The sequence below is a fragment of the Notamacropus eugenii genome, chromosome 6, assembly GCF_028372415.1.
Source record: "Notamacropus eugenii isolate mMacEug1 chromosome 6, mMacEug1.pri_v2, whole genome shotgun sequence".
Lineage (NCBI taxonomy): Eukaryota > Metazoa > Chordata > Mammalia > Diprotodontia > Macropodidae > Notamacropus > Notamacropus eugenii.
Genome location: NC_092877.1, coordinates 120,396,503 through 120,416,661, shown reverse-complemented (window position 1 = coordinate 120,416,661; position 20,159 = coordinate 120,396,503). Strand labels below are relative to the sequence as shown.

Here is a 20,159-nt window from a genome sequence, read left to right as displayed (position 1 = left end):
TGGAGGCTGCTTAGCTTAGACTCTGCTTCCCAGAGTCTCTGGCACCCAAACCTTCTTCTAAAAACTAAGCCTCAAAGTAAAATCTCACAGTATTTCAGAAGTATCTTCAGAGTATTTATACATTTTTTAGAGCCAGAGGACATCACAACCCTTGAGAACCAGTGCTTCATTAGAAACTTAACAAAAACTGTGGACCATCCTATAAGTCTTCCCAGGTTCATTAATGTATGGGGGAGATCTTCTTTAATCACATTATTCAACTAGAAGCATTTGATTATACTAAAACAAAAAACAGCAAAAGATCCTACTTTGCTTGACCTTATATCCACCTAAGCCGAAGCCCAGAGTAGAGTGGAGGGGTAGGCCCCAATATTTTAATCAGCCTGTTAGGCCCAACTTGGGTATCTGTGCAGAGAAAAAGGAAAAAAAAAGATGAGGTTGCCCTGCTTTTCCATACCAGCCACCATTCAGTCCAGAATGGGGAGATCCATCAGAAGCATCAGTTCTCCACTAATATAAATAGGTACCTTGTTCCCTGTAGCTTAGGCCTTCCCAAAAGACAAGTACAAAAAGTGCAAGAAGGCTAAAATAGGTAACTGGGTAAGAGGGAGACACAATCCAATAATATACTCCCCCATTTCCCAGATGATAAATGGTAAAAAGATATGAATAGGCAGTTTTCAAAAGGAAGAAACACAAGCTATCAACAGTCATATGAAAAAGTTCTTCAAATTACTAATAATTCCCTCTCACATCCATCATATTGGCAAAAATAGGGAAAAAATACAAAGTGACAAATGTTTTAGAGGCTGCAGAAGAAACCCACACTAATGTCTTATGATGGGAGCTTTGAGTTGGTTCAGCCACTCTGGAAAGTAATTTGGAGCTGTGTTCAAAGATTCACCAAACTGTGCATACTCTTAGACCTAGCAATACTATCACTGGAGCAATACCCCAAAGAGATCAAAGAAAAGAGAAAAAAACCAACATGTACAAAAAATTTATAGCAGCTGTTTCTATAGTGGCAAAGAACTAGAAATTAGTGGGTGCCCATCAACTGGGATATGCCCCCCAAAATTATGGTATGTGAATGTAATGGAGTACTATGATGCTCTAAGAAAAGACAATACTGATGGTTTCTGAGAAACTTGAGAAGAATTGTATGAAATGATAAAGAGTAAAGTATGCAGAACCAGGAGATCAATTTATACTATAACACCAAGTAATTCTGAAAGACTTGAGAACTCTGAACTATGAAATGACCAATCCAATGACTCATCTCCTAACAGAGAAAAAATGAAACATTTTTGGACATGCCAACGTGAGACTTTGTTTTGTTTGACTATGCATATTTGTTAAATGGGCTTGATTTTTCTTTTTCTTTCTTTTTCATATGGGGGTGGAGGAAGTAATTGGGAAAGAAAATGAATGCTTCCTAATTGAAATAAAATTATTTTTAAAAAATCAATACTATGGAAAGATGGCGTAGTAGAGAGACGCACATACACATAGCTCCAAGCCCACAACCCACAGAACGGCTAGAGGGGACCAGCTCGCCGTGAATTCTGCACCCAGAGGCCACGGAGTATTGGAGCGAGGGAGATTTCTGTTCCGGAGAGACCTGCAAACCTCTCGCAAAAGGTCCGTCGCGCTGCAGACGCGGAGCCCAGCCCAGACCTGCTGCTGCCACAGCTCCGGGAGGTACAGATCCGAGCAAGCTTCGGGGAGGGGACCTCCAGCGGCGGCACAAGCCCCCCCACCCACAGGTGGCGAGGGTCGGTGAGAGAGTCTCTTTGGCGGGTCGAGCGGGGAGTGGGGTGCCCCCATGGCTCGGGCCCCCCCCCCGGGAGATAGAAGCTGAGAGGCGGCTGCAGACAGGGGCTCCCCAAGCTCCCCAAGCGGGCGGGAGCCTGGATCCATTGTGGAAGGTCTGTGCATAAACCCCCTGAGGGAACGGAGCCTGAGAGGCGGCCCTGCCCCGACCTGACCATCTGAACTTAATTCTCACACTGAATAGCAGCCCTGCCCCCGCCAAAGGCCCTAAAGCGGGAAGCAGCATTTGAATCTCAGTCCCCAAATGCTGGCTGGGAGGACCAGGAGGCAAGGTGGGTGTGAGGAGAATATTCAGAGGTCAAGCCACTGGCTGGGGAGAATGCCCAGAAAAGGGAAAAAAAATAAAACTATTGAAGGGCACTTTCTCGGAGAAAAGACACCTCCTCCCTTCTTTTCTGACGAGGAAGAACAATGCTTACCATCAGGCAAAGACACAGAAATCAAGGATTCTGTGTCCCAGCCCACCAAGTGGGCTCAGGCCATGGAAGAGCTCAAAAAGAATTTTGAAAATCAAGTTAGAGAGGTGGAGGAAAAACTGGGAAGAGAAATGAGAGGGATGAAAGAGAAGCATGAAAAGCAGATCAGCTCCCTGCTAAAGGAGAACCAAAAAAATGGTGAAGAAATTAACACCTTGAAAACTAGCCTAACTCAATTGGCAAAAGAGGTTCAAAAGGCCAATGAGGAGAAGAATGCTTTCAAAAGCAGAATTAGCCAAATGGAAAAGGAGATTCAAAAGCTCACTGAAGAAAATAGATCTTTCAAAACTGGAATGGTACAGATGGACGCTAAGGACTTTATGAGAAAGACAGATATCACAGAACATAGCATGAAGATTCGAAAAATGGAAGATAATGTGAAATACCTTCTTGGAAAAACAATTGACCTGGAAAATAGAATCAGGAGAGACAATGTAAAAATTCTGGGACTACCTGAAAACCATGATCAAAAGAAGAGCCTAGACATCATCTTCCATGAAATTATCAAGGAAAACTGCCCTGAGATTCTAGAACCAGAGGGCAAAATAAATATTCAAGGAATCCGCAAAACACCGCATGAAAGAGATCCAAAAGGAGAAACTCCTAGGAGCATTGTGGCCAAATTCCAGAATTCCCAGGTGAAAGAGAAAATATTGCAAGCAGCTAGAAAGAAACAATTCAAGCATTGTGGAAATACAATCAGGATAACACAAGATCTAGCGCCCTCTACATTAAGGGATCGAAGGGAATGGAATAGGATATTCCAGAAGTCAAAGGAACTAGGACTAAAACCAAGAATCACCTACCCAGCAAAACTGAGTATAATACTTCAGGGGAAAAAATGGTCTTTCAATGAAATAGAAGACTTTCAAATTTTCTTGATGAAAAGACCAGAGCTGAAAAGAAAATTTGACTTTCTAACACAAGAATGAAGAGAACCATGAAAAGGTGAACAGCAAAGAGAAGTCATAAGGGACTTACTAAAGTTGAACTGTTTACATTCCTACATGGAAAGACAATATTTGGAACTCTTGAAACATTTCAGTATCTGGGTACTGGGTGGGAGTACACACACACACACATGCACACACGCACACATACATAGAGACAGAGTGCACAGAGTGAATTGAAGAGGATGGGATCATATCTTTAAAAAAAAAAATGAAATCAAGCAGTGAGAGAGAAATATTGGGAGGAGAAAGGGAGAAGTTGAATGGGGCAAATTATCTCTCATAAAAGAGGCAAGCAAAAGACTTATTAGTGGAGGGATAAAGAGGGGAGGCAAGAGAAAAACATGAGGTCTACTCTCATCACATTTCACTAAAGGAAAGAATAAAATGCACACTCATTTTGATAGGAAAACCTATCTCATAATACAGGAGAGGGGGGGACAGGGGCACAAGCAGGGTGGGGGGGAGGATGGAGGGGAGGGCATGGGGAGGAGAATGCAATCAGAGGTCGACACTCATGGGGAGGGAAAGGATCATAAGAGAATAGAAGTAATGGGGGACAGGATAGGATGGAGGGAAATATAGTTAGTCCTATACAACACAACTAGTATGGAAATCATTTGCAAAACTACACAGATTTGGCCTATATTGAATTGCTTGTCTTCCAAGGGGAAGGGGTGGAGAGGGAGGGAGCTAAAGATGTTGGAACTCAAAGTGTTAGGATCAAATGTAATGTTCTTAGCACTGGGAAATAAGAAATACAGGTTAAGGGGTCAAGAAAGCTATCTGGCCCTACAGGACAAAAGAGAGGACGGAGACAGGGGCAGGGAGGGAGGATAGAGGGGAGAGCAGATTGGTCACGGGGGCAATTCGAAGGCTTGGGTTGGGGGGGAGGGGATAAAAGGGGAGAAAATTTGTAACCCAAAATTTTGTGAAAATAAATGTTAAAAAAAAAATCATTACTATGCCTCCTTCTGCCTCAGTTTCTCTCTCATCTTAACAAATGTTGGAGATGAGATCATTTATCTGCTCTGCCATGGTTGGGTCATAAGGTAAGCTCCTGCACCCACCATTTGGTAGCATCATCTTGAAGAGAAATAGAAGGATGACTGGGGTTGAAAGTGCTTATAAGGACAGTGATAGCAAAAGAGAGTTTTGAGTTAGAAAAGTATTTTGGACATCTCCCCTCCCATACCCACATCCTGGACAAACCACAAATGACCTAACTAGCACCTAGCTAAAAAAAACAATTGTTTTAAATAGGAAGTATTGACCTCTAAATTCCACAGTCAAACCCCTCCATAAAGCCTTATATACTCTTTTGCTTCTACTTTCCCAATTCATTCTTACCTCTCAGCTCCTTGTAATTTAATTTCACACCTCACAACTCAAATCTAACTGCTTTCTCTGAGGTTATCAAGGATGTCTTAATTGCTATATCTAACAGCCTTTTCTTTACCTTTCTGAAACTTTGGACACTGTTGACCATCATCTCTTTGTTGAATAAATTCTCTCCTACTTCTATTTTCTTTTTTTCCATTTTCATTGTTCTTCTACACCTTCTCACCACTTCTCCTGTCTAACCATTTCTCAGTCTCCTTTGCTGCATCATCCTCCATGTCTTTCCCCTGAATTGTGGGTGGCCCCAAGGCTCTGTTCTGGTCCCACATCAGTTACACATCTATAACTTCTTTTGGTAATGTCATCAGATCTGAGGGGTTCAATAATCATCTCTTTGCAGGTGCCAAGATCTATATATTCAGCCTTCAATTCTTTCTTGTGCTTCACTTTCACATTATCACCTACTTGTTGAACATCACTAACTGGAAATCACATAAATACTTCTAGAGAAGATGGCTGTCTGAACTGCCTCCCCTCCTGGCAGGAATTAAATTCTCCTTTGGAAAAGGGCAGGGGAGAGAAGAGGCTAGAGATGTTTGTTTGGCCATCCTTCAAGCCACACTACAGTATCTTCATGCTATATGTGGAGAACAATCTCATTACATGCATTTTATCATTGGATTGCTTGATCTTTATTTGGCCTGATGCGAAGTTCAGTGTTTTGCTGGAATAGGCACATGGAAGCTTGGCAGTTTGCCTCCAGTTCAGGCAGCCATCTTCTCTAGAAATATTTATGTGATTTCCAGTTAGAGATGGTCAACAAGCAATTGATAATGTGAAAGTGGAGCTCAAGAGAGAATTTAAGGCTGGATATATGGATCTTAGCACCTTTGACAGACTTTGCTCTTCTCAGTAATAAAAAGATCTAAGACAATTCTAAAAGACTTATGATGGAAAATGCCATCCACATCCAGATAAAGAACTATGGAGTCTAAATACAGATCGAAGCATACTATTTTTTCTCTTTTTTTCTCATGATTTTTCCCTTTTGTTCTGATTCTTCTTTCACAACATGACTAATGTGGAAATATATTTAATATGATTGTGCATGTATCGCCTAGATCAGATTGCACACTGTTTTGGGGAGGGAGGAGGAAAAATAAAATTATCTTGTAAATGATGCTTTAAAAAGAAAAAAAGAATAGGGGATTTTCAGACTTTTTAAAAGAAAAGACCAAAACTGAATTAAATTTGAAGTGGAAAGAAAAGAATCCAGAGAATGACTTATATGACGAGGCAGTGCAAACCTTGAAATAGTGGGGAAAGGAACAAGCATTCTTTTAGAACTTTAATATTCTCAGTGTGAATTAGAGAGGATAAAGAAGAATTGGAGGTCCTAGAAGTGTGTTGGTCCTGTTCTGAGAGTTTTAAGAGGAGAAACGGAGTGGGGTAAACGAAATACAATAGCATAGAAAGGAAGAATAAGGAGGTGAAATTTGCTCTTTCTCATAATTGAGGATGTGAGAAGGTAAATAAACATGAGGAAGGGGCAGAGGGAGTGAGTATCAGATGCACCTATCTTAAATGAATAGAGGAGGGTGGACACATACAGAGTTTAGTGTAAAAATACATCAAACTAAACATGGAAAAAAGTAAGACTGGGGCAGGAGAGGGAATAGTAGGGAGGAAACTATTTGGGAGGGAACCGTCTTAATCAAAACAAATTTCATGAAAAGGCTAAAAAGGGAGGGGGAAAGAGAAGCAAAATTCTAAAATTTAAGGCAGTATTTTGGGGAATGGCTAAATAAATTGTGACAAAAAAATGTAAAAAGAATATTATTTTTTCCTAAGAAATAGTGAAAGACCATTTCAGAGACTCCTGAGTAACATGAACTAACACAGAATGAAGTGAACAGAACAGAATCAGAAGAATACTTTATATGAAGACAGCAATATTGCAAAGAAAAACAATTTTGGAGAACTTGAGGACTGTGGTCAATGCAATGATCAATCATGTCTGGAAGACATATGATGAACCATGGTACCCAACTCCTGACAGAAGTGATGGACTGGGGAGACACCTAAAACAAGTGCAGAGAAAAAAAAGTAGCACAGAAAAGAAGGAAAGTTTTGAAAGTGATCCATAAAATTTGCTTTATAGTTGAGATGGAGATTCACAGTTTCAGGTGAAACCTTCTTTTTGTGTTCTGTTGTATGGTTTTTGTTATTGTTGTTTGGCGTTTTTTGTTTGTTTGTTGTTTTGGTGTTTGGTGATAGGAGGAGAAAGGGATCAACTGAGCATATGGGAGGTTGGCCTTGGCAAGGAGAAAGGTCGCGTCTTTCTTAAGAGACTGGAAAAAAAGAGGAGAGATTGCATGAAAAAAATACATAAAGGTAGAAATGGAAAAGAATATTAACGATAATCATGAAAAGGAGGGACTTGCAATGTCAAATATCAAAAGGCACCATAACATAATAATTTGCAGAACTATCTGGAATTGAATGAAAAGTAGAAAAACTGACAAATTCTTTTGGTCATAATTCAAAATTATAACCAAAATTATGTAATAGATATGTTTGAAGAGTCTAAGATCATAAGACATTGAGGAAAGGAATTTTTATTCATTAATAACTGTAGAAAGATTAGATAACAGTGGCAGGGGATGGAATTAGATCCATATTCTGTTCCATATAACACAATTATTCTATCATGAGGCAGTGTAGTACACTGAATGGTGAGCTTGTCTTGATGAGCCTGGAAGAACTAGGTTTGAGTCCTGCCTCTGACATCTCCTGGATCTGTGATCCTCAGGAAGTCCCTTAACCTCTTAGTGCCCCAAGCATTCTCTAAAACGAGAACTTGCAGAGAAGGTACTGACTTGCATTGGTAGAAGGCATTTTTTCATCTGTAAATTTCCTCTGGACTTTCTCTACCATGCCACACAAGTCTTCTTACCCTGAAAATTCACTTCATCCCTGGTCTTCTCACAATGGAAGTATACTCTGCCCCTGTGGCTCCTTGATTGGTTTGTTTCTCTGGAAAACTCCATTTTAAGGGAAATGTCCAGGCAAGCCATGTCTTCATTCCTCTCCAGGGTCTACCCACTCCTGACTCTCTAGACTTTTTCTACCATCACCCCATGTGGATACCTTCTTCACCCTTGCTTTCAGCTTCCTTTTATGTGTTGTTTTCCCCAATTAGAATACAATATAGAAAGGAAATCCCTCCTTGAGGACATGGATTGTTTTTCTACTTTTATCTGTATTCTCAGGACTTAGCTCATCACATTGCTTGGCACATAGTAATGTTAATGGTTGGTGACTCAAAGTGAATTGATACACATTTTTAAAAAACAAATTATAAAAACATTAGAACATGGAATTAATTTTTCCACAGTTTTAAAGAAAACTTATTTTCTCAAAAAGAAATTATAGGAGATAAAATAAATGGATTTAATAACAGAAAAATAGTTTTTCTGTATAACAAAAAAGCAATGCATCTAGAACAAAAAGGGAAATAAGCAGAGTCAGGAACATTTCTGACATAATAAGGGTACCTTGAAATGCTGTGCTGGAACCTATAGGGGTCACCTCCTAGAGCATGCATGGAGTTGCTCAACTCTAAAGTACTTGGGATAACTGAGAATATGCAGCAATCGTATATTGGACCACATGGATTTGAACTTTGTGTTGAGGAAGGTTATCCCAGGAAGCATGCATGAGAATATGCCCATGCTTCATCCCCTTGCAAAGGGATATATGTGACTGGAAACTACTTCTTAGTCCATATGGTTCCTACCCTTGGAAAATATGTCAGGGATAAGTGGAAAAGCTGCCTCACATGGAGGCTTTAAAAAAAATGATCTCTGGTCTCTCCCTTTTTTCCTCTCTTTTCAAGCATGTGCCTTGGGACTCTGACAACCATCCCTTGAAGTTAGTGATAGGGGAAGACAGAATTTCTCTCCCTCACTTTCTAGTAGTAATATGGTAGTTACATACCCATGGCACATATGTGCTTGCCTTGGTGAGACTGACAATGGATCTTAAAGCTCTAGCTACCTCCTCCACTTGGCATTTTTTCCCCCTGAGCACAGGTGACCAAATAAAGATCCTGAGATGATGGCTACCACATGACCTAAAGGGTCTGGAGTTATTGGCCAGATAGATCCTTCTTAGAGAAGATGAGGAGGAGGATGAGTCACGTATGCTTGGCTAGCCAGAAGATATACACCATGAATTACTGTTCAGACAATATAGATCCAAGAGGAAAATGAAAATCTTTTCAGCAGTTACACAGATCACCTGGGAGTTTTTACTTCTCTAGAGAATATAATGAGAATGATGGGTTCCTGTTTCATGTTTAAGTACTTGATGACATGTACTTATTAGTCTTTTGTGTTTTATGCATTTCTTTTTTAGCAGAGGAAATAAATAGTGGTCCTGTACCTGGTATCTGCTACTTCGTAAACTGAGTAGCTTTCTAGAAGTTAATATATTTGGGAAGACTCTGAGACATGAGCCATAGTTAAGTGTTAAGAGATTTTCCCTGGAGTTCTTTCTATTCTGGGGTCAGGGTTGAATGAGCCAGAGTATGAGAAAGGCCAGATTCTCTTTCTGTAGAGGTCAGGCCTGCCCCTAGAATGAATTTGGCTTCAGTTAAGTCCACAACTGGTATTCTCTTGTGCCACAGAGCACATTTTTCCCACCCTAGGCCATAAGTGACACTGATAAAAATCTTAAATTCAAAAATTTATTGACACAAATTTGTAAGTTAGATCCATTCCCCCAGTCAAGGAAATGATTTGGTACTTTTGAAAAACTTCCCTGCACTCACTAGTGACTGGTACTTTGAGAAGCCCTTTCCCCTTTACTCTACCCCTGGTGTGGAAGTTTATAGTCTCAATGACAAAGTCCAATCAGGAGCACATTTCAACATGCCCTGTAGTGTCTGTACAGTATGACAGCACGTGCAGACAAAAACCACATGACTAAATATAACTTGGATATTGTGTTTGGACCAACTCTGCTATCCCCACAACAGACTTCTCTCCCAGGTGCCCATGCTCTCTACCCTGGGCAGCTGGTTCAGATGCTATTAAATGATTTCCCCCAGCCTCTTCCCTATCACTTGACTCTTGAGCTTTCTTCCCTTACAAATGTGATGAGTTGACTCTGATTCTGAAAGGGTAAGTAGTGTCTTTATTTGTTAGATGTGCAGAATCGGATCCATTTCTTTTTAGGGAGACCTCCTTCAGGTGGTGAGTGGTTTGGCTTGCTTTCACTCGGATGGTGTTTTTGTTCAAAGAAACTGTAATCTTTTTTTGATCATGCTACGGGACCCTAGATCTCTGGGGGCTCATCCTCTTTTAACATTCGGTTGCCTAGATGATTTTGTCTTCATTTCTGTGATTTTGGATTGAAAAACTCTAGCAGAAAAGATACCTCCTATTTCTTTTCTTCCACGGGTCTGACCACACAACTTCCCTGCTCAAGAAGATTTGGTTTCTCTATTGCCTCCAAGATAAATTACAAACTTCTCTGTTTGGCACTCTGAACTCTTTGCAATATGGCTCCAATGTATCTTTCTAGAATGATTTCACATTACTCCCCATTCTATATTCCAGTCAACCTAACCTACCCGCTATTTCCTACATGCAGCATTCCATCTCTTGCCTCTTTGACTTCACACAGTATAAGCTCCATGCCTGGAATGAAATTTTTCCCCCTCCTCTCATCCTATGAAATTCTTAGCTCACTCCAAGGCTCAGTCACATCTCCTAAGGAAAAGCTTTCCTTTCCTGATCTTATTTATTAGTAATTCTATTTATTGTTATTAGTTATTAGTGTTGTTCTTTCCTTTCTCCCCCAAATAACTTTGTATATATTGATTTATCTAAGTACACCTTGTTTTTTCTCTCTCGCCCTCCCTCCACCACGTTGGAATACAGTTTATAACACTGACAGCAGAAAGTATTTTCTTTTTGATGGTCTTTGTGTAGCACAAGCTCTGTAAGTACTTTTTTAGCTTCTAGTCACACTGGCACTGTAGGACCCCAGAGTTCATCTTCGACATTTTCCCTCAAGGTTCCAGAGGTAGCACTGAGAGGTAATTCTATAGCTCACAACACTCCCCCCAATCATATGTTGATATAAATTAGTTAGCCTAAAAGTCAATAAATTTTGCTTACTCTTTTAATACAATAATACTACTACCAGTTTTACATCTCAAAAAGATAAAAGAAGAGGGAAAGGACCAATATGCACAAAATATTTTAGAAGCATTTTCTATTGTGGCAAACAATTGGAAACAAAGTGGGTGTCAAGCATTTGGGAAATGGCTGAACAAATTTTGGCATGAATTTAATAGAATATTATTGTGCATGAGAAATTATGAAAGGGATAGATTCAGAGAACTCTGGGAATACTCATATGAACTGATGCAGAATGAATGAGAAGAACCAGGAAAACAATTTATATAATATTGTAAAGGAAAGCCTCTTTGAAAGACAAGATCTATAATCAATACGATTGACTGACCATGACTCCAGAAGACTGATGATGATGAATCATGGTTCCCATCTCTAGGCATAAGTAATGGTATAGACTGAGACACACATGTTCAGATATGGGTAATATATATATTTGACTAAATGTGCTTATTTTGTATATGGGAGGGCTTTTACTTTGGGGAGGGAATTGAGGGAGATTGGAGGACAGTGAAAATGATATTAAAGAAAATCCAACTACAGAATTACCTTATTTATTCTTATGTATTGTTTAACACCCAAGTGTTAAACCATTGAGTGACACCAGCTGTGCAAGACCCAATTGCTGAGTTGGATCTCAGACAAAGAACTCCATTTCATATAAAAAATACTGCTTTAGGTTAATTCACTGAGGTTTCTACCCAGAACAAACTCAGGTTGCTGGGAGTTCCTACTATAGGTGACTGTCTTATCAGGGACGTTATGGAAGAATCCCAGTGCTAGAAGCAAAAGGTTACATTCATTTCTTTTCTTTTGGTTTAGCAAGAGTCTTTAATCTACTAAAAAAAAAAGACTAAAAAAAAGGAAGAGAAAGGAAGAGAAGAATACCAATCAATGTTTTGAAAAAATAGAAGAAAGCAGAAGGAAGTTCAAAAGACAAGCAGGCCTATTTTAGAACTCTCATGCTAACTTTAAAATGTACATATAAAAACCAAGTTGTACGTTGTAGAAATTCACAATTTCATATGAAGTCTTCCTTTATCTATTCCCTATTCTATTCTAGGGAAATATTTATATTTTTTGGTGTTTGTTAAGTTTATGACAATAAAAGCAGTTAAAAACCACAAATGTTCAATAACTACCCTAAATATCTATTTAAAAGAAATGCTAATTAAAATCACCAATTAAATTAGCTGGGCTAAAAATTATGAAGTTCCAAACCTGCAGAGATAAGCATGCCATTACAGTGTCAGGGCAGCATGGAATCAGTACATTTTTTGGAAAACAGTGTGGGATCATACAAAATTTTAAAACCATGCATATCCTTAGACTCAATCCCCAAATCCAAAAATGTCATTGATTGGGCAGGGGTTAAGTAGGAAGATGACATAAAAATATACATTTTAACATTATTCACAATAAAACCAACTCAATGTCTCCAACCACTGAGGAACAGCTAAACAAATTAATATAAATTAATATAAGAAATAGTAATATGAATACAAGTAGTACTGTCATAAGAAATGGCAAATATGAAAAATACAGAGATATACTGAAAGGCTTATGAAGACATTCAAAATGAAGAAAGAATTAAAACAACAATGCATACATTGACTACTGTTTTTGAAAATAATAATAGTGGAGAAATTCAGATAAAAAGAATTGAAAAAAGTAGGGATGCAAACAATATTTTATTGCTAACTCCATAAATTAATATGCACAATTTTAAAACAAAGCATAACAAAGTTTAATAATTTTGTTCTTTATACATACAAACATTTGCTTGTGTTGATGGTTACTAAGTTTAGAATTTCTAAGACAGAGATGTACAAATTGTAATTACCTAAATTTTAATTGTTCTATAAATCTTTCTTTTATCCCACGTAATTACATATAAACTAGACTGTATTCTTCATATATATATATAATATCTTCAGAGTATCTAACTACATATTTACATACATATGTGTGTATGTATGTATATTGTATACAAATATGTGTGCATGCATGTGTTAAACCCTGAGCTCCTGACAAAAACAGAAGCCAAAGTGGTCAAATATTCTTTCACAATTTATTGATGTTTTTTCTCCCTGGCACACAGAACTCTGACATTATGATAGCAGAATCAAATATTCTAGATATGAGACAAGTCTTAAAGGTCAGCTAAGCTAATCTCCTGATTTTATAAATGAGTAAACTGAGGTACAATGAGGTCAAATGGCTTGTCCATGATTACATAGCCTGTAAAGAGCTGAGCCAGGATAAATCTCAATAAAATTTAAATGCTCTTCCTGCTCCATAGCACACAGATTGCGCGGCTCTACCAGAAAATTTAAAAACATTCTTAAGCTAAAATTCTTTTGTGTCTTTTTGATGAGCTTTTACTGATTTTTCCGACAAAACTTCACACTATTCTAATTACAGAAGAGCCAGCTATGGTGCAAGGGTTGAAGAACTTGCCTAGGTGTCAGAAGCCTTGGGACTCTCCAGCCCTGCTTTGCCACATGCGCACGTCACCTGTCAGCCTTCCTCTAAACCCTTCAATTTCAAAGACACCGCCAGTCCTCCCAGACAGAGGGAATTCCTCCCAAGGAGTGCCCTACGCTGATGAAATGAGATGCCAAAGTATGATTAGCTAAGTATTCTTAAATCCAAACCATTTGATTTTAATTATAAACATGCAAAATTTTTATCTCGAAATAACGGGGAAGGGGGGCGGCGCAGGTGTATTTCCATGCAGTAGCACAGGAAAGCTCCTAAATTTCCCGTCAATCCCACTTATCTTTAGCGACTTCTTAGAAACCAGCAGTCCCAGCCAGGAGTTTGCCCTGGGGCATTAGGATCTCTCGCCTTACCTGGTGCTCTGCCCGCTTCACTAACAAATAGCCTTCAAAGTACAAGGGCAGGGATGTGATCCTCATTCTCTCCTGGAAAATTCGCCGAGGGGCCGCCTTCGGGGGCTTCTTTGCCATCATAACCTCAGTCTTCTGTGTGCGTGGGAACAGTTTGATATCAACTGTCTCTAGCCTCCCCCAAAGACAGCTCTCTGTCCCCGGTGTGATAGGAAAACAGAGCAAAGAGGAAGTCCCAGCACTTGTTTTGCTTTTTTTCAACAACCCCTCCCCTTCTCCCTCCCTCCCCTTCTCTCTCCCTCCCCTGCCAGGCTCCTATTTTTCTTTTTTGTAATGTGAGAAAGAATGGGAATAGGTTTATTTTTATTTGACTATATTCATCCCTGGCAGGGAGACTTCAGGAGCAAATAAACAAAAGATTAACACCACCCTAGGACTAAAGAGGCAGAATTAAAATGAAATTCAATACCTGCTGCCCTATTTTGTGGTGTCGGGGAAGGAGAGAACCTTGGGAAAACACTTGAAAACTGTTCTATATGTCTTGCTGTGAAATAGAGAAGCCACACTGGCCTTAGTATCAAGAGAGACCTGAGTTCAGTTCCCATGTCCAGCATTTACTTGGAGTGTGACCATGCACTAATGAATTAGTTTTCTTGCATCTGTGAAGTGCAAGAAATAATACTTATGGCACTTACCTTAGGGGGTAGCTAGGTGGTACAGTGGATAGAGTGCTGATCCTGAAGTGAGGAAACTCCTTTTTTTGTGTTGGAATCTGATTGTGGCCTTGTGTGGCCTTGGGCAAGTCACAGTTTCCTCAGTTTGCCTCAGTTTCCTCATTTGTGAACTCTATCAAACTCTAACTCAAAATGAAGTCTATCCACTGCACCACTTAAATGCCCTTGGTAAAAGGAACTGGAGAAGAAAATGGTAAAGCACTCCAGTTTCTTTGCCAAGAAAACCCCAAATGGGTACTGACTTACAAAGAATCAGGCAGGGCTGAAATCAACCTTACCAGGTCATTCTGAGGATCAAATGAGATTATGTTATATAGAGTGCTTTGTACATCTAAAAGCACTGTAGGTATGTACTCACAAACAATTTAGAGTGCCCTCAGAGACTAATTTTATTCCAAGTTCCAGAAGTTGACCTGTATTGCAGTAATTTCTTTCATAGAATAATATCATTAGATTCTCTCTATAGGCCATAGAATCATAGGATCACAGATCTAGGGCTGGAATGGACATCAAAGACCATCTAGTTCAACTTCATCATTTTACAGAAGAGGCTACTGAGTACCAATGAGGTTACTTATCCAAAGGTATATAGATTTTGAACCCAGGTCTTTGACTCCATATTTAATGCTGGATAAATGAACATAAATATGTACATATGTATATTTCACATATACATATGTGTATATTTGTAATATCCACGTATTTATTTGGACACATATTTATTTGGGTACCTGCTCTCCTCCAACAGAATATAAGCTCTTTGAGGGCAAGTAATTTTTCGTTTTCACTTTTGTATCTCTAGAACCTTCACATTACAAAACCAATTTAATGGTTTAAATTTAAAACTCATTTATATTCTATGTCACTTGTGCTTTCAATATTAGTTCTAATGTATTAGTTCATTTAATTAAAAAAATTAATATTTTGCTACTTTTTTGTAAATGGAAATTTAGAATATCCAAGATGAATTTTCTTCCAAAATGTTTCAGGGAAAATGATAATTGTTCATGTTGATGGCACCTCTTATTGCTGCAGTAATCTTTATTATCTCTATGCCCCAAAATAGATATCTGATGCCAAGGGATTCTCCTTAGCTCCTCCCACCCATCCTTGCTTGTGTCTTATGGTTAGCACCTGATAACTTCTGACCATCTGAATGGGGATGAGGATAGAAGGACCCTTCTATACCTACATCCTGTCTTTAGAGGTGGTCACCCAAAGGGTCATAGGATTGAAGGGGAAGTTTTCTATCATGAGTAAAAGGGCAGACTACCTTAAATCCACAGATTTGGATACAATGAATCATGTTGACTGGAAAGGGGTCAGTGGATTTCTATTCATTCAATGGGATCAAATTCCCCACACCTCAGAATTTTCTTTCTGGTGGAACTTTCAGTATAGGTATGTGATACTGTCTTGCTCTAGAGGAGAGGACCAAGGAACCAAAATGATTAGAAGAGTGAAATCCATTCTGAACAGAAGTAATAAGCAGGGTTACCATGTACAGGCAGGGCTTCTAGAATGTTTACTCTTGACCTTGTTTCCTATCAGTCTCCTTCCTTGGATGGCAACAAGAGAAGTCACCTTTGGGTACTGTTGCTACATTTTCCTTTCTTTCCGGTGGTCAGGAAAGTAGCAATCCTTGGTTGGACTCCAAGCTTCCTGTCATCCCTGCCAACCATGAGGGCATATTGCAACCTGACCTTGCTCTCTATTCTTCATCTGCTCCAGTCTAGAGCTAAGTCCAGCAGTTCTCATTGTTAGAAGTTTGTCCTTAATTCAAGTGTAAATTTGCTTCTTTTCAATTTATATATATGGTCCCTAGGTCTACCTTCTAGATCTAAGTTCAGGGAATTTATCCTTCTTCCATGTCAATAGCAAAAGAGATAACTGAAGTTAGCTCTCAAGGTCTGCCCTAAGCTTGTTATTCTCAGTTGATGACCAATCATCAATCTGCATTCAAACTTCATCAATTCTCTGTGGAAGCGGATAGTACTTTTATTATGGGTACTTTGGAATTGGCTTGGATTGTTTTCTTGATCAGAGTAGCTAAATCTGTAACAGTTGATCTTCCCAGGTTTTTCTGAAGCCATCCTGCTCATCATTTCTTATAGCACAATAATATTCCAATTCAATCATATACTTTAACTTGTTCAGTTCTTTGTGATTACCACTTCCATTTATAGATGTTTACTAGCCATCCCCTTTATAGTATGTTCTAGAATTTTTCCAGGTATCACTGGATCACTGTCATATAATTTGCAACTGTATTCTCTTTCTTTTTCTGAAAATCAGGACATTTGCCCTTCTCCACATCTTCCAAAGATCACTAACTGTGTTTCACACATCCTAATTATTTTAGTATCTGGATATGAAGTTCATCTCTATTTGATGAAGTATGAGAGAAAACAGGTGTTTTCTTCCTACTTACTTATATTGAGAAACAACTCCCTATTAACTGCAATATTAGGTATTTAATAAAAGTTTATTGATGGACTGATGGACTTCTGCTCCCAGTCAGAGAGCATTTTGACTATTGTACTTGTTTCTGGATACCACATATTAGAAAAGACATTGGGAGCCAAGATAGCAGGCTAGAGAAAGCACTCTGTTATGCTGTCCAAACATTTCCCTCTAAACATCTTTAAAATAATGCCTCAAGTTGAATTCTGAAGTAGTAGAGCCAACAAAAGGCCAGAGTAAGACATTCTTCCAGCCCAAGACAAGATAGGAGGCTGGAAAGAGAGTCTGTGAAATAGGGAAGGATGCTGTCTCAGAGCTCACCTGGATGAAATTCCAATGGTGGAACTAAGTGGTGGCGACAGAATCAACAGCTTCTTCAGGAGCTCCCAAGCCAGAGATGGTAAAGGGATCCAGCAACTAACTAGTTAGAAAGAGATTACAGTTTACCCCTGTGTTAGGACTGGATGCAGGACCAGATGCTGTTTGACACAACTCCATTGGTTATATCTAGTTCTGGGTCATAGTTCAAGGGTAGAGAGGAGGACTTGCCATCAAGAGAGTGGAAGCCCAGAAGGACAGTATCACTTCCAGTCACAAGACATCAGGGACCCTAAGGAACAGTATCATTTCTAGTCCCAAGAGAGAAAGGGTCTTGAGGAGCATTACTGATTGTAATCCTAAGGGATCAGGGACTCTTCCTGAATAAAGACCATAGTGTAGATCAAAAAAGCAATAACCACACTTCTCCCCAAATCACACCACCTTAGAAGCAAAGTAAGAATTAAGAAACTATGTTCTTTCCCTCTTATAGATATCAGACTGCTTAGCTGTATTCTATCAGTTTTGCACTGGGTTTGGCATAACTCCTATCAATTTTCTGGTAGTGCAAGTATGACACTGGGATGAAAAGAGGCACGCATAGACTGATCAACAGTTAACAAAAGAAGATCCAGTTAGCTATAATGGAGAAAAAGATATTCAACAAGGATATAGATTGAAGACACTGAGAATTGATTCAGCTGAGAAAAGCTCCCCTGTCTCTGAGTTGCCCATGGCAGCTCACCAAGGATTAAGGAGCATTTGAAACTCCTCATGATTTTTTGTGCCAAGATCACAAAGAAGTGATGTCAATAGTCTTCAAGTCAATTTGGAGCTGAGATCTATGGACCTTGAGCATCCATGGACAGATTTCAGGAGTTCTATGAATTTAGACAGGAAAAAATAATCTTTATCTAACCTCTAAGTGAAATTTTCCATTGCCTTCAACTTATTTTATACTCTTAAAAACCATTATTTTGCGGTCCATGACACATAAAAAGGGTTAATAAACCATGGTCTACAGGATAGCCTTAATACATTTAAGGAAAAATAGCCTCATTTGCATAGCATGGTGAAATGGCATATCATTCCCATTGCAAATACACATAGATAGGAAAAACACCTGCCAGTAATGTTAGTAAGTGTCCTTTGGGAGTCTGAGTTTAGTGAAGGGCTGTGCTGTGGTGTCTATTTTGTCTCACAGAAGATCTGAGAGGTTTCAGGTTGCCAACAGCAATCTTGGAGGCCTAATTCACTTGTCCCCATAGTATCATAGTGTACTCTCCTTTGATGGATCCTTTCTACCCATAGCTCATTCTTAAATTGAATTCTGAAGCTTCAGAGCTAGTAAATGTCCAAGGCCAAATCTGAACTCAGATCTAGACTCCAGGCCCAGCATTGTATTCACTGAGACACCTGGATGCACCATTGAAAGCCTACTAAGGTAATAAGTAGAGAGAAGGCAATGGAGGGGGAAATGTTGTAGAAGTAGAATCAAGAGGACCTAGTAATTGATTGGATGTAGAAAGTGAGAGAGAGTTGATGATAAGACCTAGGAGGTTGTGAGTCTAGGAGGTTGGTAGTAGTCTAGACAATAACTGGGAAGTTAGGAAGAGGAGAATATTTTGGGGGAAATATAGTGCATTCTGTTTTGTACTATGTCTATGAGACATCCAGATATTCAGTAGGCAGTCAGAGATGTGAGACTGGGGGCCAAGAGAGAGGTCAGATTGGGAATTATCAAAGAAACGTAATGTAGTTAGCACATCTGGGAATCTTATAAAGATGATAATTAAATCCATGGGAGCTGATGAGATCACCAAATAAAATAATATAGAAGGAAAAAAGAAGAGGGCTCACAGCAGAGCTTGAGAGAACACAGAGTTAATAGGTTACAACATGGATGAAGATTCAGCAGGAGACTGTCAGAGATGGAAAAGGAGAACCAGGAGAGAACAGTTTTTGCAAAATAGATTGAAAAGAGAGCATTAGGAAAAGAGGGCAATTGACAGTGTCAAAGGCTGAAGAGGTCAAGAAGAATGAAAGTTGAGAAGATGTCATTTGAGTTGGTTCTTAAGAGATTGCTGGATGAATAGAATTTTAGATGGGCTAGATATGATAGACATTTGGAGAGAATTGAGTGAAAATAGAAAGGAATATACCTTTTTTTTCAGTAGTACATGGCACCTTTACCAAAAAACTTTACCATTAGGACATAAAAACATTATAGTCAAATGCAAGAAAATAGAAAGAGTAAATGCATCCTTTTCAAATCAAAATGAATAAAAATTATATTTAAGAAAGGACTGTGGAAAAAGAGATTATAAATTAGTTAGAAATTTAATAGTCTAATCTCAAAGAATGAGTGGGTCAAAGAACAAATCATAGAAACAATAAATAACTTTATTAAAGAGAATGGTGATAATGAGATAACATACTAAAACTTATGGGATGCAGTAAAAACAGTAATCAAAGGAAAATGTATATCTCTAAACGCTTACCTCAATAAAATAGAGAAAGAGCAGATCAATGAATTGGGTATGCAATTAAAAAAACTAGAAAAAGAACAAATTAGAAATCCCCAATTAAACACCAAATTGGAAATCCTGAAAATCAAGTGATATTAATACAATTAAATGTAAGAAAACCATTGAATTAATAAATCAAACTAGAGTTGGTTTTATGAAAAAAATAAAATAGATAAAACAGGTAATTGGTTAATATGATTTTTAAAACAAGAAGAAAACCAAATCACCAATATCAAAAATAAAAAGAGAGAATACACCACTAATGAAGATAAATTAAAGCAATTATTTAGGATTTATTTTGCCTAATTATATGCCAATAAATTTAACAATTTGAGTGAAATGGAAGAATACTTACAAAAATATAAACTGTTCATAATAATAGAAGAAGAATCAGAACATCTAAATAAACCTATTTTAGCAAAAGAAATTGAATAGGCCATGAATGAACTTCCTAAGAA

General features: G+C 38.5%; 1 protein-coding gene across 2 annotated transcripts in view; it reads right to left on the bottom strand.

Moving 5' to 3' along the window:
• STAP1 (signal transducing adaptor family member 1) overlaps positions 1-13,961 on the bottom strand; it is a 66,711-nt gene extending 52,750 nt beyond the window's left edge. The window contains exon 1 of one of the 2 annotated variants that reach the window (XM_072620905.1): positions 13,662-13,961. In XM_072620905.1, the coding sequence (XP_072477006.1) occupies positions 13,662-13,781 (120 nt within the window). In that variant the 5' untranslated portion in view covers positions 13,782-13,961. The remainder of the gene's footprint in view (positions 1-13,661) is intronic. The other variant, XM_072620906.1, reaches the window with a different exon arrangement.
• Between the last annotated feature and the right edge of the window lie 6,198 nt (positions 13,962-20,159).